Here is a 25,064-nt window from a genome sequence, read left to right as displayed (position 1 = left end):
ACAGCATGACGTGACATCATCACACTGTGCCAAAATGATGTCACACCTCAGTAGGCCTCTACTTATTGTTTCAGTGACATCACACCACTGTATGACATCATCATGCTGCACCAAAATGCCATGATGCCATGCCCCCCCAGCCATGCCACAAGACCCCCGGCAACCCTACAGGGGGCAGGGTGTCAGCTGGGAGCACCGCATGGGGCCGTCTGCCAGCTTCTCTCCTGGGGTGACGGCCATGTCCCTCTCTGGACAGCGCACACACACACCCCAATAACCCACACTCAGGAATTTGGTGCCAGAGGTCCAATCCTTTCTACTAATTGGATCCCCCAAATTGCTTCACCCCTCTTTAACAGCTGAGGGGCCCGGCTCCTGGGCGTGCTGGAGCCCAGGGAACATGCGGGGAGTCACACACAGAGTGCTAGGGAGCACCTCTGGGTGCAGCTGGGGGAAAGGACACATGGACTTAAGGGTGGTGCCTGTCCCGGTTTTCTCAGGAGCGTCCCTCTGTTGAGGTAGCTGTCCTAGGAAATCCACAATGGGCTTCATACACATGCCAGCTGGGCGTGTTGATGGGCTTAGGATAGAGACCCTGTGCACTACAGAGATGGCCATCCTAGGCATGGCCAGCCCATAGGTTAACCTCCCCTCTCAAGAGACGCACTTGGGGGGATGGGGCTTAGGGACCTTGGACTTTAAAGGTGTAACGCCAACAGGCTCCTGGACGGCGGCGGGCAGAATTGAAGTGTGGATCTCTGGAGTTTAGTGCAAGAGCCTCTACCACATGAGCTAAAAGCCAACTGGCTGTAACTAAGGCTGTAGAGCAGACTCATTATCTCTCTCTCTCTACGTGGTCTGGTGCCACGAGATGGAACAGAATGCCATGCCCAGGAGGTGTGTGGGTTACAAAGGCATCTCCTGAAAGACTCTCCCGAAAGGTCACGCCACACAGAGCCCCGTTTGTCTCCCCCCCGGGGCGTGACAAGTGGAACTGAATGAGAAGGGGCAGGTTGGCCTGGCCTGGAGTCTAGAGACTCAGCAGGTTGCGTTTGCCTAGCACCAATGCTGTGCGGTTCTGGTGCCCGGCTGGGGCTCAGACCCGCTGCTGCAATCATTCAGGTGCTGGACATGCCTCTCAGTAGACAGTGCCGCTTTTATTGCCAGTTCTGTTCCGAAGTCTTCCTCCCACCCCAGTGCTTCTGGAGCATGGTAAAATAATCCGAAACTCAGAACCCAAACAGCCTCAGCCAAGCGGCACGGTGCATCTTTCCATTCCAGCTCGTGTGGGCAAAGGGCCACAACCCCGCAGCCGCCCATAGAAAAGTCTCTGTACAAAGCAGCGTAGCACACAAGGAGCTGCTGTTTTCTTTTAAAAAATAAATTTACAATTAAGAGAGCATTTTGGTACAAAATATATACATTCTCGTGTTAGGCCAGGGCACCATCCAGGCCACAGGCGAGACCCTCAGCCGTGACAGAAACAGAAAGACCCTCAATATACATAAAGAGAACCTCCTCAGGGAGTTTACAGCACGACCAAAAGAATAGGTACAAAACTAGAATTGTGGGGAAACATGATTCTGGGGCTCCCCCACCCACCTGCTGCCCCTTGCAACCACCTCACCCCACTCTTGACGCCCACTCCCGTAGGCTGATGTCCCCTCTGCATACTGCCATGGGGGCTCCTTGGGGCCAGGTGCAGCTAGCTGTAAAGAGTGGCTCCCAGCCCGCCAAGGGGCATGATGTGGGGGGGGGGCAGGGGGGTTGGGGTTGGTTTCATCCCAGGTGAAGAGTCCCTGCTGTAGCAGTGGGGGGTGGCTGGGGGCCGGGGCGTTAGGGCCATGCTTCAGGACACAAGCGGATCTGTGGAGCAGACAGGCAGGGTTTAAAGGCAATGGGGTTACACAACTGCCCTTAGCGCCGGCCCAGCCAAACTAGGGACCCTGTCCTTGGCGTAGGTAAGCGAGGAGCAGAGAGGGGGGAGAAGTTGGGGGGCAGGTGGAGTCTAATGAGAAAATAAACCCAGCCCCAGAGCACTATGAGGGCCACATAACCCCCACAGGGGGCTCTGCCTGCCTTCCCTTTGCCAGCCCATGTATGAGGTTCAGAAGGCTGTTGAAGGGATTTAGGGCTCTAGCTCTGGTGGCTCCTGCTTTCCACTCTGTATGTCACAGGTTCAAACCCCACCTGTGTCAGTTACTGCAGCCAAACTCCTAGGGACCAAGGCACCCCGGCCTGGTAAGGACAACCCATAATTTTGAAACTAGAGGGAAGTGCAGTGCCTGCAGCTGGACCAACTCTGGGGGACAGAGGCACTGGAGCCAGGGCTTCTCCCCAGCACCCCAATGCTGTATCCCCATGGTGGGGGGCCTATGCATTCTGACATGTGCTCAGAGCACCCCAGCAGACGGGGTCTGAGAGCCGGCAGGGGGTGTTGCAGTCACAGCTGCTCTGGCTGGGGCAAGGAGGAAAGGAGGGAAACACACATGGGTGGGAGAAGCAGGAGGGATGAACCCGAGAGGACAGGAACGGGGAGAGAGGGAGCTGGGACCCTGTGGAGGGGGCACAGGTCCCCTTTGTTTGCCAAGGGGAATGCTGACCCCACACCATATGCTGCCCCTCACTCCACCTGGCTCCGACCCACCCCACTGGCACCTGGCAGAGGGGACAGTGTCTCCTGCCCATGCCCTGGTCCCCCAGAGAGTGCCCTGGGCACTTGGCCCAGAGTTTAAAGCTAGACCAAAAGCTGGTCCTGGCCCACCCCATCTGCGCAGCAGGGATTGTCCCCTCCTACCCCCTGATGGGGAAGGGCCACGTGTTTAAAGTCCAGCCGGCTCTGTAAACCACAAAGTGCCGTGGCTCTGTAAACCACAAAGTGCCCGTGTCTCTCCACGCACAGGGGCGTCCAGCGAGCCGGGGCCGCAGCCGCCCAAAGTGCTGTAGTGTGACAGATCCAGCGCCCCCCGCGGCTGTCACTGGCTGCTCGCCTCCAGTTTGTAGGAGAGCTCGAAGAGCAGGTTCTGATTGTCGATCACCTGGAACTGGCGCACGTAGGCCTTGGTCTGCAGCTGGCTGGGCGACGCCTCCAAATCCAGGCCTGCGGGGGAGGAGACGTCAGGGCGCACGACCCGGGAGCCAGCAGCAGGAGGCGCTGCTCTCCCTCCCCGGTGGAACTCACCTCACCTGGCTCCTGCCCGCATGAGGGAGGACAGCGGGCTGCTTGCTGCCCTGGGGCTAAGCATGGTGGCTGCCAGGTGGGCCCTGGCACAGGTGGCCTGACCGGGCCAGCTGGGAAGCTTCTCTGAGAACCGGACAGGCCAGCCTGAGTCAGCTTTTGCACAGGTTTATGGCACGGGCAAAAGACCTCTGCCGGTTGGAAGGTGGCAGCTTTCATTTGCTCCCAGGCTGGGCAGGTTTCAGAGCAGTAAACCAGGGACAAAGGCCCCACCTCCTAAGTCACCCTGGCTGCCGGTCCCAGAGCCCCCCAGTCGGGATCTGCAGTCTGGGGAAGCAGGGAGCTCCATGGGGTAATGACGCTGCCCTTCCTGTCCCTGGAGCACAGCGTGGGGGGCAGCCTGCGGGAGACGCTCATACTCACACAGGGGACGGCTGCGATACTTCCGGATTGTCCTCACTTTTTCGGCAATTGAGTGCTGCAAAGGAAGGCAGCCAAGTGGTTAACAGCCTGGGCGCTGGGCCTGGCCCTGGGGCAGCCCAGGCCCCAGCACGGGCCTCAGGACCGTGGACCCAGCCCCCCAGGAGCCCAGCCGGGTACAGAAACGAGACCGGCAGTCAGGGCAGTGAGCCATCCAGTGCCACAGCCGGGAGAACCCACCTCATCCCACGGGGACAGGCACCCACTCTGCGCCCACCCTGTGCCCGCCCAAGGAGCCCGATCCAGTTGGCGCTACCCCTGCAGGTGTGTTAAATAACAAACAGATGGTCTAAGCCCTCCATGCACAGGCCAGCGGAGGGCGGTAGACACCCCAGCCAAGACACACACACACACACACACACACTCTCTCTCTCTCTGCCCCCCCCCCCGCCCCCGGTGCAGGCGTGGGAGGGGATTTGGACCCAGCTGTTGTTTGTCTCTCACAGCACCTGGGAGCCCCACCAGTGCCAGGAGCAAGGCTGGCTCTGCCGCCCTCGCAACCATCATTCCTTGCTGCTGCCCTACAGGGGCTGTGACCTGCAGGTCGCGCAGGGGAAATTCCACCCCGGGGTTGATTTAGCGAGACCTGGTCCCCGGTTTCCTACACCAGGCACCTAGACAGGGTGCCCAGATCCTGCCAGGGGTGGGTGAGAGGGAGCTCTGAACCCCAGCCCCGTCCCGCATGGCCCAGGGGTGCTGCCAGCACCCAGCACAGATCCAGGGGGGACCCAGGCAGGTGAGACGGGGGGGAGAGGTGCCATGGGGGGAGGGTATCTCTCAGCCCAGCTGTCCCCAAGCTACAGGCCAGGTGGGGGGAATTCTGCTCAGTGGCCAGTCGGCAGCAGCTCAGGATCTGGGACATACAGCACAGGGGAGTCGAGCTGGACAGATTGGGCCAGAATCTCCCCAAGGACAGCGGGCGCCCCCCAGCCTGGCCATGGCCCCCGCTCTCTGTGCTGAGCTACGGCCCAAGGACCCCATGAGCAGAGCGCCTGGCATGTCCCCGGAGGGGCTGCGGGACTGAGTGCGTAGCCATGGCAACACTGGCTCCATGCAGCAGCCCCCCCTGCTCCGCCCCCGCTGGCTGCGACACTCCCAGCCCCCCCGCGCCTGCGTCAGGCTGAATATTGCATGAAGGACGTTCCCAGGACAACACCAGTTAATCCCGCAGGGGGTGGGGGGGCACTGCAGGGGGCTGGGGCTCTGCCACCTGGGGTCCCATCCGGACAAAGGCAGAGCTCACTACCCTGAAGGTCTGGTGCTGCAACGCCCCCCACCCCAGCCCAGACACCAGCTGTTCTCAGAGCCAGGCCAGGGGCTTGCAATAGGCACATGGGGTGGGAGCTGTCGCCATCTCTGCTATTGGCCTGCTGGGTGATCCTGGCCAGGTCCAGTCCCCACTCTCTGCCTCAGTTTCCCCTCCCACCCTGTGTGAGCTCCTTGGGGCAGGGACGCACTCTGTGCATAACACACGTCACAGAGGGGAAGGGCCTTGCCCAGGAAGAGCCAAAGAAAGAACCCAGGTGTCCGGGAGGATGAAACCCACTGGGGAGAATTGGATCCAGGGATCTCTTCCTCCAGGGAGTCGGGGGGGGGACTCACCAGTTTCTCCATGTTCACCAGCCCATCCAGAAGCGTCTTGCTGCCCTCGTGCACAAACGTCAGGTCTGGGGGGCAAAGGAGGAAGGACGTGGTGAGCGCAGGCAAGACAGACTCTCTCCTCCCCAGCCCGGGTGCCATGCTGACCCGGGTCTCAGCCCCTCCTCCCCCCCCATGGGCAGCTGGCTGGGAGATCCCCATGCCCCAGCCCATAGCACTGCAGGCAGAGGGATACCCAGGGCTGCCGGCTCCAGGGACCCTGCCTGAGGGCAGGACACGGCCCCTAAGAGTCCCAGGAATCAGCCGCTTCTGGGGTGGAGCACGGCAGCCCTCAGTGCACAAGGGAAAATCCCGGGCGGGCAGCAGCAGGGAGGGAGGGGAGCAGGCAGGGCTCACTCTGCCCAGTCGAAATGTGGCCAGGGGCAGGAGGCCCTGTTGGCCAGGAAGGGCTTTGGGGTCACCAGGTTTTACCATCTCCTGGGAGCGACAGCAGTTCAGGCAGCCCAGCGCCTCCTGACATCGCCCTGGGGCAGTGGGGTCAGCACTGACGGCGAAGGGAACGCGCCCCCTCCTGGGCCCCGCTCTCTGCAGCACAGCTGGGGAAACTGAGGCGCCAAAGAGGGCAGGGAGTTGCCCAAGGTCACCCATGAGACAGCAGCAGAGCCGGAAGCCCTGTCCAGCAGCCCCCCAGGGTTAATGGCAATGCTTTCCCTGCACAATGAGGTGCAGACACATGGGCCCTCAGCCGCCGGGATTGGGTCCGTGTGTGGCCAAGAGCCCTCTGGGGAAGGGACAGTGGAGAGCGCCTCCCAGGAGCCCCCAGGTCCCCCTGGGGAGGGACTGTACCCGGCGCTCCCTGCGGACCCATGGCTCACCTTTCAGGATGAGGGGCACGAAGGGGATGAGGGGCGGGTTCATCTTGGAGAGGACTTCCCGGTAGGTTTTGTGATTCCGGCAGGGATCCTGCAGGGGGCGGGGAGAGGTCAAGGGGGGGGGTGCTCCGGGGAACCCCAGCCTGGACACCCCAGTGGGACCCCAGAGAGGCTGACCAAGGGGCTGAGCTCTGCAGATCGAGGGCCAGGAAGAGAAGAACCAGGCAAACCCCTCTTGGGACCCGGACCCACCCGGCTGAGCCTCGCATGCGCCTGGCCACGCTGCAGTACATGGGGTCGCGCCGGCGTCAGCCCCGTTGCCACCCAAGGCTCCGCCCTGGGCAGCCGGGCCAGTGGCTAAGATCACAGCGTTGGCAAGGCCCAGCCCCCCCCGCTAGGGGGTCTCCAGCCGGACGGCTTGGCACAGATGAGGCAGCACGGCCTAGTGCACCCAGCGCGGCTGCCTCAGGAACACGCTGATTCCAATGCCCCGGTGACACCGGTCAGGAGCCAAGTGCTGTGCGCTCAGCACGGGTGGGGGAACCCGCCTATGTCCCCGATACTCAGACGCTGAGCGAGGGGGCAGATGCAGGCCGGTCTTGGGGGCAGGGGGCGCGAGGGCCAGGCTAGGAGGACAGTTCCTGCCGCGGCACCACATTATCCACACCACCTCTCCGCGGCAGCCGGGGGCACGTGGTGCGTGCCTCCCACCCGGCGGCGCTGGGGGGCTGCCGCTCGCCTCGCCCAGCACAGGGCCAGGGCCGTTGACCGGCCGGTCCCCGGTCCCGTTTGTGTTTTCCCTCCTCTCGGCCGCGTCCTTGGGCTGCTAGTTAACTCCCGCTGGGGGCCCCCGGGAGCGGAGCCGCAGGGGACCGTTTCCACCCCCTCCCTTCCCAGCCCCCACCCCGCCCCTCTGCAGGTACCCGTGGGTGCCCAGTCCTGCCCCCCCAGCACCTTGGCACAAGAGCGGTGAGTGCCCCACTCAACCCGGCCCCCCAGGGGCAAGGGTCTCACCGTCAGAGTCTCAAACTTTCGGAACAGGTTCTTAAACTTGCCCGGAAGCTTCTGAAAAACAAACGGAACCGTAAGTGCCCGGCCCTGGGGCCAGGTTCAGACCCCGCAAGCCAGCACCCCCGTGTCAGGGGGTCACTGCGTGCGCCAACTACGTGTGCACTGGGGGAAAGATGCCACCAGCTCAGGCCAGCACACGGGCATCATGGGGACTCGCCTCCATTGCAGGGAGCCATCCCTGGGCAGCGAGGTGGAGCGGGGTCACCGGGCCCCAAGGTGGGGGCGGGGAGGCTGCTGGGGCTCAAGAATGCGCAGCTAATCCCCGTCTGGGCAAGGCTCTCTTGTGCAATGGGCCAGGCCCTTGTTAGCAGAGGGAGGGGACTGGGGTTTATTTCCTGGGTTTGTTTACTTGGAGGGAGGAAGAGGAAGATAAACAGCAACTGGGATCCCCACACACTTTGCAGCTGCGGAAGGAGCCATTTCCCCCAGCACTGAGGTGCAGCCACCTCTGGGGTGGACCACGGCAGCTGCTTGCACAGCTGTGGAGCAAGGCTGCATAGCCTCTCTGGGCAGGGAGGGCAAGGCACTGCGTAGTCGACTGAAATCACAGGGGCAAGGCCGGGTGTAGGACAGGGCTGGAATTCTGCCCGGGCACCGGGGTTAAAAGCCAACTCGGATGCAAAGGGCAGTTGGCAGGGTCTTTAATGCCTCCAAAACAGTCCCAACCTCTGAGAGACAGCAGCCCGGGCCCCCTAGCACCACGCTCGGGTCAGCATTGACTGCCAGGGGAGCGCGCCCTCTACTGAGCCCCCACCCCAGTCCCTGCAGCACCGCGCCCCGTAGCGCCACCCTGGGGTCAGCACGGACTGCCAGGGGAGAGCGCCCCCTACTGAGCCAGCAGCACCCCGGGCTCTCCTTAGAGGTCTCCCTCCCAAGCACGGCGCAGGCTGGGTGCCGTCCATGACGTGAGGTCATTGCCAGTCAGGGCAAAGCGACCCGGCTGGCTCAGATGGGGGATGGGGAGCCCTGCCCTGACCGACGGAGGGTCCCAAACCCTGGGCCGACAAGCAGAGACCCACGCTCCTGCTACCCCTTTACCTCCCAGGTGAGCCGTAACCGGCTGACGGCCGCGTTGTCCAGCCCCATCACCACGGCATAGAACGACAGCATGTCCTGGTTCTGCTTGCATCTGGGGACACGGAGCAGGAGACTCAGGGGCCAGCCGCTAACGGGTTAAAAGGGAGAGAGATCCTGCCCCCCCAGCCCAGCGGGAGGGGTAAGGGGCATGCAACCTGCAGCCCTCCAGCTGGGCAAGCTCTAGGCATGGGGTCATCAGGACCCTGGGGGCAAGTGGAGGGGAGCCCCATGACCAGTGTCTCCAAGTGCCAGTGGAATCCCCCCTCCCAGCACTCCAGTCCTGGCCCTGGCGGTGCCAGTCAGGGGTCCTGCAGCCTCCTGCTGCAGCATCCACGCCTGACCTGCCTTACACGCGGTCCCAGCTGCCCACGTAGGAGAGGCCGGCTCAGTGCCCGGCAGCACAGAGCTGAGGCCGAGGGACCAGGGACTGGGACTGCAAGGAGGGGGGGCCCCCTGTCTATAGCAGCCACCCCAGCCCCATGCAGGGCCCCTCGGTCCCCGCAGCGGGCAAGACGCGGCGCTCACATGGCTGCGATCTTGATGAACTTCTTGAGCAGGTGCGCGCGCTTCCCCAGGGCCTCGCACAGCAGGATCTCGGTGGCCACCCAGTGCTGCACCTCACTGCAGCGCTGCAGCAGCAGCTCCAGGTTGGCCGTCTCCCGCCGGCCCCGCTCCCCGTGGAAGACGTAGTCCACAAACTCCAGCTGCAAACCATGGGAGAGGGGCAGGGTCGGTGTCGCTCCACACCAGTGCACCACGGCCTGAACCCTGAGCTCCCACCGGTCATCCTAACCCCCTCCCGTATCCAGCCCCCTAACCCTGAACCCTTTCCCTACCCCTACCCCTACCCCTGCCCCCTCCCGTATAGAAAGTCTCAGCAAAGCCCCAGTGCCCTACACACTTCCCCCTGTCAACTACCGCCAGACTCATGTCACCTATAGGGCAAACATAGCTGGGAACAGCATTTGCTGCCTTCTGTCCTAGGCTGGACTCAAACCAGCTGCGAGGAGCAAAGGCCCCATCTCAGAGCTGGGCACCAAACAGAAAAGGCATTTGATTCCGTGGAGAGTGTTGTGCCAGTTTCCATTTTTGTGCAGGAATCTCAGATTTTGTTGACCCGGCCAGCCCATTGCTCCTGTCTGCAGCGGCCGGCTTTGGAGCCTACAAAAACGTGGAAGAAATTTTTCAACGAAAAATGGGCTCGGGTGTGGGGGGGGAAGGGGTGGGAATTGTTTTTGTCAATTGTTTTTGGCTTCCCCAGCATGCTCCGCTCCGTATCTCCTCCCCCTGCCCCCCATGTCTCTCCACCACGTGCCCTGCACGCAGGCTTGGGACCTGCAGGCCAGCGCCTCCGACGTCACCTCGTGGATGCAGCGGAAGAGCTCCCAGTGAAAGGCCGTCATGTGATTGGCTATTTCCTCAGCCTCCGCGCGGTGGATCTCAGTGTCACCCGGTGAGACCTGGATCTCCTCGGGAAGCGGGACCTGTCGGGGGGGGAGGAAGGGGCGAGACTTGCCATGAGGCTGTAGCCTAAGGCTAACTGTGCGGAGAGGGGGTAAGGTGCCTGGGCTATTGGCCTCTGTAGCAGTCCCCCCACCCCCTCGGTGGGAACGTGGAACTGCACTCGTGAGAAAAGCCACTGCATTCACGGAGGGGAGTTTCTCCCCCCACCCCACATGCTCAGAAGGGGAGAGAAGCACACAGCTAAAGCGACCAGACCCCAGTCAAATCGCCCGCTCGCGCAGCGCTGACCCAGTAACCCAGTGGCACTGTGGCCATATGTCCCTGGTACAAAGGGCACCTGCATAGCTGCCCCCCCTACGTACCGCCAAGGTGCCAGCGCTACACAGGGACTGCAGCGAGGTCCAGTGGTCAAGAGGTGAATGGTGGCATTGGGTGGGAAAGGAGGTCTTGCCTAGTGGTTAGATCCTGGGAGCCCGTTAAGATTTCATGATGCTTTTTGCAAGAGTCGGGACATCGACCCCAGGGCCCTGGCCACGTCCCAAACCCGGGGATTCTGCTTTGTCTCCTGCAGCTTCAGCTGGATACAGGATTTCTAAATTTCCACCCTGCGCTGTTGTGCAGCATTGTGCACTGCCAAGCAGCTGCCGTCCCACCCCAGAGGCGGCTGCATTTCACTGCTAGCACAGTGATCTCAGGGTTAAGACTTGTTTCCAAAAGCCCTGGGATTCCCCTTCAGGATGCATGAGAACCACGGGAGATCAGCGATCCATCCCCAGGGTTGGCAGGGGCAGGGTTGGCTGGGACATGGGGAGCTGGGGGGGGTGGAATCTGCCAGAGCCCCGCCAAGGGGAGGGCAAGGGAAGTAAAACAAGCAGGATTCTGGGCACCAGCATCCCCAGCTCCCCCTCTGGTTTGTGGCACAGCTGGCACCATTTGGCTGCCTCTGGACTAACAGGCAGGAAGCCGGGTTCTGCCATGGGTGGCCCCTGGCACGTGCCCCGGAGGGGGGCCTCTCACCAGCGACTCAATGGCGTCCTTCGTGCAGGCGAAGAGGTGGCTGTTAATGCCCAGCGTGGTGAAGACACACTCCTCGCTGGGCTGCAGCACGGCCTTCTCTGGGGGCAGGAGAGACAGGGGCTGGGGTCAGTGTGTCCAGCCCACTCCCACCCCCCCCGTCTCCCAGCCACACTGCCCCCTCCCTCTGCCCTGGGGGCGGGGGCCGTAGGACCTGGGGGACAATCAATGCCAGTCTCTCTGCTCATAAGGGGGGCTAGCTAGTGCCCAAAGGTTTGTGACCCAGCCTCTGGGACCTGCCAAACTCACTGCACCTCAGCCAGCAAACAAATGGCCATCATACTCTGCCCCCCCCCCTCCTGGAATGGGAAGGGGGTGGTGGTGGGCTCATGCAGGGTCCACATTGCTCTGGATCTGTATCAAGGGGCCTCTCGGCACCACCAGACCCTGGAATGCCCTGGGCGGGGGGCAATTCCCCCACCCATGAGCTGGCAGCAGCCAAGGCCAGCTGTAAATACCCTTTCTGCCCAGACCCCCGCGGGGGTAGCGGGTCCTCTCCTTCCCGCAGCCCCTTTCACCCATGTCTATCCAGGGTCAGCACCAGCCCAACAGCTGGAGACTGCAGCGGTCTGGCGTGGCCCCTGTGCCCAGATAACCACGCAGAGTGCCCCCTACTGGCACCCAGGGAGGACATCGTTGCAAGCTCACTGGGGCAGGGGCCACGTTCTGCTCAGACCATGGAGACGTTGGCGGTTCTGGCTCAGTGCATCGGGGGGGACCTGGAGGGAGCTGGCACGTCCTCGGTTTGATATACAGCAGGCAACAAGGGGAAGCGATGCCAGGCCGGACCCTACCCAGTAATGACCCTCCGAGCCCCAAAGGAAGCTGGAACATGCCTTGCACTGATACCCCACACTGTGACCCCTTAGGCCAGTCACCTCCAGATGACGCCACCACCACCAGGGCAAGGGCTTCCTCGCGGGCGCCCTGCTCCTCCGAGTACTGCAGCTTCTCCGTCACCGCAGCCAGGATGTCCTGCACCGAGGCCGAGAGCCGGCTGCGGATGGTGACGTAGGAGTGATCGGGCATGTACACGCGGCAGAAGACTGCAAGGAGACAGATGAGGGAGGGGTAAGAGGGGGGCTGTGGATGACCGGGGGTGGGGGCTGCTGTGGGGGTGGAATCTCAGCCACATCCCCGTTGTCCCATCGCCAGCGCCCCCCAATGGGAGCGGGCAGCAAGGTCCCGCTCTTGTGAGCCCGTGGCCATACCACCCCACTGATGGGCATGGGGGGGCAGGGGATGTGTGCGGAGGGGCCCCACGGCTGGGGTTCTGCTGGCAGGGTCGCTTGGGGGCTGCTATTGGCTTGGGGCGGGGGGAGATCAGACATGGGGGCAGCTCACAGTTCGTTCTCAGCATCACTTTGCACCCTCCCTCCCAGGCTCCCAAAGCATTTGCTGCTTGCCCAGCCACGGGGCTGATCCCCCACTTTACAGATGGGGAAACCGAGGCACAGAGCGGGGAAGGGACTTGCCCGAGGTCTCCCCGCACTACCCAGTGGGGGCAGGGTCCACATTTTACACTCCCAACAGCCACTCTGGCAGCTCGCCCAGAGCCTTGGGGCTGCCCCCAGCCCACGCAGAAACTGTTGCGATCATGATAACGAATGCAGGCAGCAGGCACGTCCCCCCCGATGCCAACCACCCTCCATCGGGGGCAGGAAGCTGGTGCTGGTGACTGGGGCCAAGCAGCTACATCCTTCCCCGTGGGAGGGAACCCAGACGTCCTTCCTCCCAGCAGGGCATCAGATTCTGCTGGCCGTGCCAGGCCGGCCACTCGGACCCCTGCCACCACCACACTCACTTTCATCCGAGCCCCGGAAGGCCACCCTGGTCTGGAGGCAGGAGTCGATGCGCCGGAAGTGCCGGAAAAGCGGCTTGACCTGCTTGCTGGGTGGCGGGATCTCCTCGGGCACCCTGCAACCAAGTGGGGGCAGGTCAGGAAAAGGGGCAGGACTGTAGGGGAATAATGCCCTGCGGGGGATGGGAGGCTGCAGAGTGGGCATTAAGCCACACTTGGTTTTCACGAGGCCCTGGCCCCCAACAGAAATATCTTTGGGTGCCATCTAGTGTCCCCCAGTAGTCGTTTGCACCCAGGTCTGGGTACCAGCACGGCACCAGCCGGCGTAAAGGGGTCCCGAGCCCGGATCGGGGCCTCTTGACGTTACCGTCACGCTGCTCATAGAGAGGGTGCGGTCGCAGGGCCGCGGCTCGGGGCAACGCCGCTCCAGTTAACCCGGCGGGGACCCGTGTCACTCACTTGAGCTCCGCTCTCTCCACCAGCTGGTGCAGTCTCAGGATCTCGTCTTCCAGCTCCGGATAGAGGGAGACGTCTTTCATGATCAGCAGGTAGAGATCCTGCGGGGGAGGCGGGGGGGCACAGGGAGGGGGGTCTTAGGCTGCTCAGCCAGCAGGGCTCCCCCAGCTCAGATCTGGCCTGGCATTGCCCTGAGACACTGGGGAACAACCCCCCCGCCCTGCCCCTGGCCATGGTCAGCACTGGTTTTCTGGGGGGCGCAGCCGAGCAGATTGCAGGGCCCATGTTCCGGCTGCTGAGCGACATGTCACCAGAGAGACTCTCCCTGGGGCAGGGGGTCCCTGGGGTATTGAGGCCCCACACACAGTATGGGGGGGAATTAAATCCACTCAGAAGAATCAGGGCAGCCGGGTGGGGGCCAGTGGGGCAGCCCAGAGAGTGAAATTGACCAGCCTGGCCAAGTGCAGAGGGTTAAACAGACGTGGGCAGAGAGGATCTGACGACTCCCCCCCAGTGACAGACCCAGGGTTGTCCTGCTCTGGGCCGGGACCCCCCCCCCAAGGGTTGGGAGGGAGGGTAAAGCTTCCCCCCCCCCGACCCCCACAGACCTTGATGACTTTCCCAGCGCTCTCCTCCTCCTGCAGGATGCCCTTGTAGGTCTCCAGGAAGTGCAGCAGCACGGTCAGTACAGCCCGCTTCCTCGGGCATGCGTCGCTCGCCGCCCAGCCAGGCGAAGGGCCCCCCGACGCCAGCAGGAAGGTGGGCACGGGGTTAAGGGAAAAGAGACCAGGAAGCTGGGGGAGGGGAAAGGGGCTGAAAGTCTCCCCTGGGGGAAGAGGGGCAACCAGCCCCTGCGGCAACGAGCGCCCTGGCTAGCGCAGCGAGAGAAGGGGGCCGGGCTGTGGCGCCGGACACCTGGGTTCATTTCCCAGCTGCCCCCCCCAGGGACAGATGAGCTCAGCTCTGGAGGTGGGTGCTGAGCACCCTGGGCCCTGCTCTGCACGCCGTGGTTCCACAGGTGGGGCAAACAGGGGTAACCCCACGGGGGGAGGTGGTGGGACGAGCGCCTGAGTGAGCCGATGCGAGTTTCACTCGAGCACGCCTGGCCCGGCAATGGGGCACGTTCCCCTGGGGAATGAACCACGGCACCCGGCCGAAGCGGACACGTTGGCTCCTTACACCCCCTCTCTCTTGGTGGTCTCTGCTTCCTGGTCAGCCACGAGGGGAGCCACGGGCATCCCGACCCGGGCCCTCCCTGGCGTCACTGTCCACAGGGAACCACACTGGCACACGGGCAGCCTGGCACGGGCTGGGGCGGAGGCCAGCCCAGTTACGAATAACCGTCAGCAGGCCGGTGCTCAACCCTACCATAACAAACCGACCCAGCCCCCACCCTGCTCTCAGGAGCAAACCAGTGTGCAGAGCACAGCTCCTCACAGGAGACCCTACAATAACAAACCCGCTTCTACCCGCTGTGGAGGAAAACAAGTATTCACCCCAAGGGATTTCCAGTTCGAGCTTCTGCTGGTGCTATGGAAAATCACAGCCAGGGTATGGCTGTGCCCGACATCCCCACAGCGAGCGAGCGAACGCCTCCCGCTGCAAGCAAATGGCCGGGCAAAGGTGCGCCCCCCCGAGTCTGGCCCCCATCAGCTGCGGAAAGGGAAGAGGCAAGATGAGACCCAGCCAGGCGTGAAGCCCATCAGCCCCCCCTGCCCAGCCCCATGGCCCCACACCTCCTGGAGGGGTCCCAGGGGCCTTCTCCCGAAGGATATCGCTGGTGCAGCTGCCGCAGCAGGCACTCGGTCGGCAGGAAGAGCGAGTGAGTGAGGATGACGTCATCCAGTAGCACGTCTAGGAGAGAGACAGATGTGGGGTTGGGGGCTGTGTGGGGCAGGTGGGCAGCACTCTGTGCCCACTGTGCCTGCCCCGACGGTGGCACGACCGGGCCACGCACCCACTGGTGGATGCACAAACACCGTGAGCGCTGATTTCAGAGTAGCAGCCGTGTTAGTCTGTATTCGCAAAAAGAAAAGGAGTACTTGTGGCACCTTAGAGACTAACAAATTTATAGAGCATAAGCTTTCGTGAGCTACAGCTCACTTCATCGGATGCATCCGATGAAGTGAGCTGAAGCTCACGAAAGCTTACGCTCTAATAAATTTGTTAGTCTCTAAGGTGCCACAAGTACTCCTTTTCTTTTCGTGAGCACTGAGTTAGTCACAGGAAATTGGCCCCATCCCTTAAGCGCACATGTGCTGCCCTCGCACGCACACACACTGCCCTTGCACACACGTGTGCCACCCTCACACACGCATGCTGGCATTGTTAGCCCAGCTGGGGAAACTGAGGCAGGGGCCATGGGGAGGGACTGGCTCAGTCCCAGCGCCGTGCATAGAACCAGGCGTCCTGTCACCCACCTCCCGGCGCTAGCGATTGGGCGGCAGTGCCAGCTTACCCCGCTTTTCCCAGGGGGCCGGCCCAGAGGGACGGTGGGGACAGCCCGTTCGGTCCCTGACCTCCCCGGGGCGCACTGGTATCGATTCCAGGCTGTCCCCATGCCAGAAATGTTGTGACTCACCCCCTGCACATGGACTCTGCCCCCAGCCCCTGCCTTGCCCCTTGCCCCCCGCCCTCGCTCTGACCTCCTCCTCCACACCAGGGGCCAGTGAGGGCTCTGCAGAGGGGGTTCTCTGCACCCACGAGCCACGGCCCCCCACTGCTCCTTGATCCAGTCCAGCCCCCTCGCCAGGCGAGCCCCTGGCACGACCCCTGGGACAGCAATGCTGGGCGATGCCAAAATGTCCAGCACCCACAGCAAACCTGCAGACCCGTTTGCCTGTAAATGAGTCACCCCCGCATCCACTTCCTATACCCCCCCCATATACCTCACATCCATATACCCCCCACCCACCCCTTCATACCACACCCCATATTCCCCCACCCCCTTCCTACACCCCATATACTCCTCACCCCATATACCCCCAGCCCCTTCATACCCCACCTCATATCCCCCCACCCACTTCCTACACCCCCATATACCTCACACTCCATATACCCCACACCTACCCCTTCATACCACCCCAATCTCCCCACCCACTTCCCACTCCCCCCACCCAGCCCCTTCATATCCCCGCATCCACTTCATACACCCCCATATACCCCTCACTCATTTCATACACCCCCACTCCACCCACCCCCTCATATACCCCCACCCACTTCATACCCCCCACACTTCATATACCCCCACAGCACGCACCCATCCACTTCCTACACCCACCCCACATACCTCCCCACCCACTTCATACACTCCCCACCCACCTACCCACTTCATATACCTCCCCTCCAACACACGACATCACCTCCTGACATGCAGCAGGAAGGTGGGAACGGGGTTAAGGGAAAAGAGACCAGGGAGCTGGGGGAGCGGAAAGGGGCTGAAAGTCACCCCCTGACATCACTGACATGCAGCCACCTCTGGGGTGGAACATGGCACCCGCTGAAGGGGTTGGGTCCTGCCATTCCTTACTCAGACAAGCCTCCCCAGCGGGAGCTTTGCCTGCCGCAGCCCAGCCTGTCCAGCAACACCACGCGCCAGGCCAGAAAACGGGGGAACGAGCCTTTGGCGTCAGTCAAGATGAGCCAAAGGTTTTTCTAAAAGCAAATCCCTTCGGTTTCGCTTCAGGGCCTGCGGCGCAGAGCCCCGCTCAAGCTCCCGGTGTCGCCCCGACACCAAAAGTCAGCAGGAGGCCGAGCGCCCGCCCCTAGCAGGGCAGCTACTTCACAGCAAGGAGGTGGGTGGCAAGGAAGGAAATTCATTCACTGCCTTCGTAACGCCATTGTGGGAGCGAGATGGTTCCCCATGCAAGGAGCCTGGAGTCAGAGCAGAGCACCCCAACTCGTAAATGCGCTCGGAGCCCACACACCTCACCAGCCCCGAGACGCTGCCACCTCTAGTGTGCGGCCCCGCAGCCGACTGGAACAGCACACAGCACAGCTTAGGGCAGCAGGCAAAAGAACAAAAGATCCCCTGCAGCTGGCGCGGATCGTCTCCCCCAGGACCGGGAAAGCAGCCACCTCTAGGGCGGAGCACTGATTTGTTTAACTGCACATGGGACAGGCAGGGAAGGAAAATACTATATCTGCCTGAGGCTGCAGGGTGGGGTGGGTGTAGGCAGGAAAGCCAGGCTAACACCCCCCCTAATATTAATATTTATAGCACAGGGTGTTGCTTAGAGGCCCCAACCAAACCAGCACCCTGTTGTGCCGGGTGCTGCACAGAGACATTCAGACCCTGCCCCGAGCAGGTGACAAGCTAAGCAAACAAGACAAGGGGTGGGAGGAGAAACCGAGGCACAGTGCAGGGCCATGACTTGCCCACAGTGACACGGCAGAGCTGGGAATAGAACCGTGAGTCCTGCCTCCCCGTCCAGTGTCCCTGCCACCAGGCCAGGCTGCCACAAGCAATCAAGCCCTCGCCAGTGAGTCTCAGGGCACTCAGACCACTAGGCCGCGCTGCCTCTTGTCAGGTCTGGGACGAGCTCAAGCAGCCAACACCTGACGCAGCCGTTGGGATCCCGGCCCAGCACACGCTGCCGTGGGCACTGCCGCTGGCTGGCTGATCGGCGCTGAAGGAATTTCACATTTCTCTCTGCAGGGGTGCAAGGTACCAGGCACCTAGCAGCCACGGCCGGGGGAGACAACGAATGCAAACCCCAGGAACAGAGCAACCCCACCAGCTGCTCAACCCCAGCCAAGCTGGCTCCCAGCCCCTTAGCGAAGCCGGCTCCAATTAATGGACATGAGACAAGAGGCTGCCTCACTAGGCCCCAGCGAGATGCCAGGCTGGCAAGGCCATGAGCAGCAGAGACCCTGTGGCATGGAGCGAAGGGACAGAGCCGGGGCTGGGCCCCACCTGCACTGACTCAGGGACTAAGTCTGGGGGCGGGCAGGTTGAGAGGAGGGGACGGGGGATCAGCATGAACCCCGTTCGCTGGGTCACTTCCATTGTAGGCCCTTGGGGGGGACCGTCCCTTTGGTCCCAGTCTGTGCAGTGCCCGGCCCACCGAGCCCTAACACAAGACTCAGGCTCCTGGCGCTGCCCCAGCTCAGCTAATTCACAACAACAGGGCTGGGCCAGAGCATTTAACAGCAGCAGGCGGCACGTCCCATCCCAGGGCCCCACACCCAGGAGACGGGCGGGGGCTGAGGGGGGCGCTGAGACTCTGAGGGGTCCTCTTGTGCCACCCAGGAAGGAGCAGAGCCCAGACAGAGCCCGGGTGTCTCAAGTCCCAGTGGCTTGGTGTAACCACTAGTTCACATTGTCTCCCCCTTGACCAGCGACAGCACCCAGGGATCCTGATCTGGAGTCAGCTGCTCTAATCACCCACCGCCCGGCCCCAGACGTGGGAACAGAACCCAGGAGTCCTGACTCCCAGTCCCCCTCCCCCGGCTGCCAGCTGTGTTCGAACGGGGGCACACGGACGCTGGGGAACGGGGTTCCCTGCCCTGCCGGCTGTTTATTTACAGAGCAGGCACAACCTGAGCAGGGCAAGTGGCTCCACCCACACCACGCCCTGCATGCCAAAACCCTGCCCAAGGAGCAGCTCCAGGCCTACGGTCGCTCCAACAGGGGGTCGGTTAGCGCCCAGTGTGGGGCAGGTTCTGGGCCGTGGGCACCTGGCCCCCCTGGAGCCAGGGGCAGCGTTTCACAAAGGGGTTTTGCGGCAGAGTAGAGAGAGTCCTGGGACCTAGCAGCCCCACTCAGCCCAGCTCCCCGGTGCCCGCTCCCCAGTGCGGGGAGAGAAGTGAATTGCCCAGGGGCTGGGGGGCGTTTCCCTGAGTGGGGGGAGGAGATTTTAACTGCTGGGGACCCTGGTTTGGCCCGGTGCCAGCAGGGGCCCTGGCCTCTCCCCTTCTCCACCACTTGGAAGATCAGACCCCAGGTGGTTTCTGACACCGGGGCGTCCGGCTCCCTCCCGCCCAGTCCCCTTGGCTCTGCGCTGCAATCTCTCTGCCTTGGGGCGCTTTGGGCCATGGCAAGTCTGCCCCTTCCCCCCCCTCATGCCAGGTACCCAGGCTGGGCAAGCACTGCCTGGCAGCGGGGGCCAAGCGTGTCCTGGCAGGGTGGCAGGGCCAGCCCACAGGTGAACGCTGACAGGCCTACTGGGGCGGTCAGGGAAGCCAGGTGGGGTCTAAAGCAATCAATGAGCATCCTTCCTCGTGGCGCCAGCCAACCAACCTGCTTCCCGCCCGCTCCCTCGCTGCGCCCAGAGGCCTGAGGGAGGGACCATCTCATACCCTGCCCCAACCGGGGCCTGCTCGCCTGATGTCGCCCTCCCCGCGCTCAGCCAGCCGCCTGCCCTGGGTGTGCGCTGGGAGAGGGCACCCGCCGCTGCCCAGCCAGGGCGGCAGGGGACCCTGCGGCCCGATGTCATTCGGGAAGGGCTACAGTGCAATCTCTGGGCGGCAGATCGGCCTCGGACCAACCACAGCAAACTCCCACCGCCCCTGGCCCAGGGGGACCACAGGGGTTAGCCTAGCGCAGGAGACCAGGGCTCCCTCCGGCCTGGTATGCAACCCCTGCCACGTGGCATCAGAACAGTGATTGTCAGGAGACGCATTATCTAGAGAGCCCAGCTCAGACTGGGCCCCATGGTGCCGGGTGCTCACAGACAGACAGTCCCTGCCCCATTGAGATCTCAGCCTAAACAGACCCAGGGTGGGAGAGGAAACTGAGGCATGCAGAGAGGAAATGGCTTGCCTCGCAGGTCAGCAGCAGAGCCAGGAATAGAACCCAGGAATCCTGACTCCCAGCCCTGCCCCCTGAGTCACATTGTCCCTCCTCGGATGTCTCTCCTGCTGCACGGGCTCAGAGCAGCCATTAGCCCAGCAGCCCGTCTCAGACAGCAGCCGGGACTAGGCGCTACAGAGGAAGGTGCCTGGATGGACTATACAACCATGCAGTTCATGCCCGAGCCTCCCTCTAGGGGACGTTCCTTCCTGACCCTGGGAGGGTTCGGGTTGACTTGTGCCCTGATTCATGAGGGTGTATACCCCTCAGCCCTTAGCTAGGATTGCTGAAGGACAGACCAGATGTTCCTTCTATTGTCCCCAGGGGCTGAGATTGGGGATCTAGGGGCATTTGGGATCAGGGTCCCTTAAGGCCTTTGGAAAATGCCAGGGTATGTATTTAACCCTTTCCTGAATCGTACCAAGCCCTTAACCATGCTGCTACACCTTGGGGCGGTGAGTCCTGCAGGCTAGGGGGTATCTCCGTGTATAAGAAAAGGGGATTTCCTGCTAGCCGCATGGTCAGTTTGTCTGTTATATCTGAGCGGCTTCGTCCGCCCGTGGGCTCCCTGGCGCGTATCCACTGAACATGCAGGGGGGTGTCAGCTGCTTCCCTGCCGCGGAAGATGCGATGGAGCCAGAAGAGACTCCAAGCAGGACAGGACAGCTGGAGGCTTCCTGCCTCGCTGCTATATACAGCACCTCCACTGCCTCCCAGCTGCATCGGACCGTCCTGCTGGTCCATATGGCCTGGTATCTGCCCTAGGACCAAGGCAGACCCGGGATGGCCTCTTTGGCTTTCCCTTGCAATGGGGACCGTACCCTGGAGGACTCCCAGAGGCAGGGTCCTTCATTCCCCGCCCCAGACACTCAGACCCTCCCAGCCCCACCCACCCAAAAACATTCCTCAAAGCGGGGAGAGGCTCAGCCAGCTCCCCCCACCCCAGCAGAGGGGTTGTTCTAGCAAGACCGAGGCTGCTCATGGGGTTACCAGCCTGCTCGCCGGCTGCCGGGCTGGGAGCTTCTGGGAGCACAGCGCCTCCTGGGGACGCTCAGCACCGCCTGGGCAGTGGCCTTCACCGTGCTTCGAGACCCCGCCAAAGCCAGGCGGGCAGAGCTAGAGGTCCAGGGAAATTCCCAAGGCAGGAGCCCATGTGCAGGGCAAGCCCATGCTCCAGAAAGCTGCAGGGTATGCGGCACCACGCAGGCGCCCGGGGAGCGGGCGGTGGGGGGCTGCTCCCTGCCCCGGGGCTCCCACCAGGCAGTGGTTCTGAGCACCCAGGGAGTTCAGAGCAGCCACTTACTGCAGCGAGGGGAGCTGGTCTGGGTGCTCCCAGCACCACTGCTCCTCCCCTGAGCCCCACAGGGAAAGGGGACACCTCTGCCAGCCCCCCCCGAACCACAGCCAGCATGACCCGCTGGTACCCCCCACGCCCAGCCCTCTCTGCGAGCTGCTGGCCCCCACGGGCCCAGCTGCACTCTGAGGTGGGGACACAGCTCCTAATGCAGGGAGGGGGCAGGGTGTGGTTTCAATACACACCCAGGAGTCAGGATGCCTGGGTTCTATCCCTGGCTAAGGAAGGGAGTGGGGTCTAGTGGTTAGAGCAGGGGGGGCCACGGAGGAGTCACTTGCCCTCTGACAGTGGGGCTGCCGACAGCGGGGTGACGAGCGTCCATTGTTAGTGCCTGGAGACCCTGGGATGGGAATCGCTCGGCAGGCGCATTGTTCTGCTGCCACCAGCTCAGGGCCAATGCCAAGCTCGGGATCAGAGCCCTGCCACTCTGCACACATGAGGTAACTCTGCACCAGTGAGCTGGAGATTAAGCAAATCCTTCACACAATGGAGCCAGGGATCTGCTGCCAGGGTGGTCCTGCAATGAGGGCTGCGGGGCGGGAGCACCAAAATCCTTCTCTTCCCCAGGCTGGACCTGTCCTGACATTTCATCCCCTGCTTTATTGTGAAAATTTACGGATAATTATACCCCACGCTGCACTGGGAGGCGACGTACACAGAGGCGCGTGTCCCATGATTACTATAGGGGACCGGGAGCCAGCTGTACTCCTAGTTCTGCTGTTGATGTGCTATGCAAGGCTCCATCTCTCTTTGTGCCTCAGTTTCCCCATCTATATATAATACAAGACACTGCTCCTGTGAGACTCTCATAGTGCTTCAATCACAAGTTAGCCCCACAGGCCCTTTGTGACAAGGGTAAAGGGATCACTTCATGTGACACTGAAATGCAGCCACCTCTGGGGTGGAACACAGCAGCTGTTTAACAGCCGCATGGCCACCAGCACTGCTGGCATTGCCCATGCACTGGGCAGCAGGGTGTGGGAGGCAGCCGGAGCAAAGACAAGCATCCAATCAGAGGGCTCTGCCACTTCCCAGGAGAGCCTCGCTGGATGCTAAGGTCCCAGAGTCCTAGAACAGACGCCAGCTTCTCATCCCGCCCAGGATCCCCCCGAGCCAGAGCTCAGGGCTTGCTGAACCCCACAGCCAATGCAGAGATGGTCCTGATCAGACCCACCCACGCTGCTGCTAAGGTCCCAAGCAAAGGAGCAACAGCCCTTTCCCCGCGTGCCCACTGCACCCCCTGACTCGGGACAGGAGAGTCCAGGCCAGATGGTGGTTTGTTTCTCTTCCCCCCCCCCCCCCCCGCACAGACACCCTTTACAGGGGACATTCAAGGAGCTGAGGGTGAAGCTCTGGCTCACTGCAGGAGCTTTGCTACCGACTCCGCGAGTCTAATTCTCCAGCACCCACATGGGGCCGCACCAGGGAGCCACGCCAGGACCTGCACGCAGCCACGGAGCACAGGACGCCTTGCAGGACAATGGCCCCATGACACTTCTGGGCACCCCAGCCCCCGAGCTGGGCTGGGTCACATGGGCCTGCAGGGCCACTGCCCAGCCACAGCTCACAAGCCACCATGGAATGCAGCACAACTGGCCAGGGTCTTGGTGAGGGACCACAAACAGCAGGAGGCAGGGGGTCTGGGTCAGGAGAGAGGGGCACCAGCAGAGCTGGGAGGGCAGGCAGCCTAGGGCTGGGCTAGCAGGGGGCTGTGGGTCGAGAGTGAGGGGCACCAGCAGAGCTGGGGGGGGGGAAATCGGTGCTGTGTATTGGGACTGAAGACCCCTCACAGGGCTGTGCTGGAGGAGGCTTGCACAGCCGGTGCCTGCTCCAGGCCTGGCTCTAGCTCCACAGACACGAATTCCACCCCCCGTGTCTCCCCGGAAGCCAAACGCCGCCATGTGCTGCATCGCTGGCCCCAGCCAGGGGTCCCGCTCCCCAGCCCTAAACACCCGCCCAGACAGCCCAGCCTCGACTGAGCACAGGGGCAGGGCCAGGCACGAGGGGCCGGGGCCATCTGCCACTGGGCATTCAGGTGGGGAGCCCAAGGCGAGAGGGGCAGCCCATGCTAAGGATGGCCGAGGCTCCCGCTCCAGCAAGCTGCCTTCCACGGCCACCCAGGCTAATTTTAGCACCGGAGCAACGTTCAAAATTAACAGGTGGCTCGAGGGGCAGCCGACACCATCTGGGCCCCGGCAGCACCGCCGGTTATTTCCGAGCCCCCCGCAGCCGAGTGTCTCCTGTGATCTTAGGGAGGCCCCAGGGCCGTGCTCGCCAAGGGCTGGAAAAGCCAGACACTGCCCAGCTAGCCAAGGGGGGCCTTTCCCATGGAGCCCCCTTGTCCTCCCCAACAAGCATCCCTATCTCTGGAAGGGTCCCCAGCCTCTGCCCCAGGCTCTCCCCTGACACGGTGCCTCCTGGCGGCTCCGATCTGCAAGGACACCGCAGACCACCACAGTGGACAGCTCCTCGGGAGAGGTCCCTCCAGACCCCCAGCCAGTTACCATAGTGCAGCCCTCATGTGGTTACCCCAGGCGCTGCCAGATCTACCGAGAGCCCTGCAGGGCCCCCTGAGCTTCCCCCAATGGCCTGACCCTCCCCCTCAGACTCCCTCCCCCACTGTGACAGAAACCAACCCCCACTTTCAACATGCGCCTCATCCAAGGAGTCAGACCCTCTCTGCCACCATGGGCACCTGCTGACCCCCTGCAGCCCCCCTCCCCCTATGACCCACCTCCCCTGGCGCCACGCCCCCTCTCCCTGGCACCAGGCCCCCTCCCCTGGCACCATGGGCACCTGCAGCCCCCCCTCCCCTTACCTGCGCCGCAGCCCTGGCCGTGCGAGGTCGGGCCCCCCCCGAGCCGGTCCAGCAGCGCCCCCAGCAGGCGCTCGGGGCTGTCGGGCGGCCCCGGGGGCCAGCAGCAGGTGGCGGCGGGCTCGGGGCTGAACGGCGGCTCCCCGCCGCCGGGGGACAGCTCCTCGGAGGAGAAGGACGAGGGGGACCGGAGGGCGGCGTCCGGGGGCCGCAGCTCCAGCCAGCGCCCGTCGCCGCCGGGCCGGGCCGGCTCCATGCCCCGCTCGGGCTCCTCGGCGGGCTCCCGGAGGAAGCCGGGCAGCAGCAGGCGGGAGACGCTGGGGCGGCGCTGCAGCCCCCCCGGCCCGGCCCCGGCCCCGGCCCCGGGCCCGGCCCGGCCCGCCAGGTGCGAGCTCTGCTTCTTCAGGAATTTCTCCAGCGGCTTCATGCCCGGCCGGCCAGGGCGCGCCGCGGGGGCGCACGGGGGGCGCACGGCTCCACGCTGCGCTCCGGGCAGGGGGGGCTCAGGGGGCCATGGGCCCCGGCGGCGGGGGGGCGGGCAGCCCCGGGCTCGCTCCGTGGCACAGGCTCCGGGCCCGGGCCCCGTCACTGCCCCGCTCCGGGGGGCTCTGGGGCGGGCGGCGCTGCCCCGGGATGCGGGGATGCCTGAACCGCACCAGCCCGGCGCCTGCCTCCTCCCGGGGAAGGTAACGAGCTCCAGGCTCCGCCCCCTCGCCCGCTTCGCCCGCCCCCCGGTCCCCTCCCCCTCGCCTCCACATGTTGCTCCTGCCAAGGGAAACACCTTGATCTGGGAGGAGGAGGCTCAGAATAAACCCGGGCCAGGGGCGGGGTGCACCTACAGGGGATCTGGGTGTGTCTGCGCGGGGTACAGCCCTGGGCGCATGGGGGGCGGGGAGGCAGTGTGAGAGGAGAATCACACCCGTGCTGGGGGGGAGGGGGGCTCAGACTTGGGGAGACCAGGCCCCTTTGGGGGTGAGAGAACAGGGAAAAGCCTGGCTGTGGGGCGGGAGGTGGAGGTTTGGGGTAACAC

The 25,064-nt window shown here is 63.3% G+C and overlaps 1 protein-coding gene across 1 annotated transcript; it reads right to left on the bottom strand.

Moving 5' to 3' along the window:
- Positions 1-932: 932 nt before the first annotated feature.
- On the bottom strand, positions 933-24,476 carry RAPGEFL1 (Rap guanine nucleotide exchange factor like 1). Its single transcript, XM_038385188.2, has 15 exons — positions 24,038-24,476; positions 14,848-14,926; positions 13,681-13,831; positions 13,076-13,173; positions 12,620-12,732; positions 11,694-11,861; positions 10,759-10,856; positions 9,639-9,761; positions 8,803-8,981; positions 8,239-8,329; positions 7,144-7,194; positions 6,133-6,220; positions 5,261-5,325; positions 3,602-3,656; positions 933-3,100 (listed from the first exon to the last, which is right to left on the bottom strand). The coding sequence occupies exons 1-15, from the start codon at positions 24,459-24,461 to the stop codon at positions 2,976-2,978; spliced, it is 1,908 nt and encodes a 635-aa protein (XP_038241116.1). The 5' UTR covers positions 24,462-24,476; the 3' UTR covers positions 933-2,975.
- Between the last annotated feature and the right edge of the window lie 588 nt (positions 24,477-25,064).

This window comes from Dermochelys coriacea, chromosome 27 (genome assembly GCF_009764565.3).
Source record: "Dermochelys coriacea isolate rDerCor1 chromosome 27, rDerCor1.pri.v4, whole genome shotgun sequence".
NCBI classification, from domain to species: domain Eukaryota; kingdom Metazoa; phylum Chordata; order Testudines; family Dermochelyidae; genus Dermochelys; species Dermochelys coriacea.
Note: the sequence above shows the minus strand (reverse complement) of the source record. Positions and strands in the feature narration are given on the sequence as shown.

Coding starts and splice junctions, on each gene's coding strand:
- RAPGEFL1 (XM_038385188.2), bottom strand. CDS start 24,461: ATGAAGCCGCTGGAGAAATTCCTGAAGAAGCAGAGCTCGCACCTGGCG. Junction 11,862..12,619: donor CTTCCGGGGCTCGGATGAAA/GTGAGTGTGGTG, acceptor GTCTCCTTGCAG/TCTTCTGCCGCGTGTACATG. Junction 3,101..3,601: donor GTATCGCAGCCGTCCCCTGT/GTGAGTATGAGC, acceptor CCTCCCCCGCAG/GCCTGGATTTGGAGGCGTCG.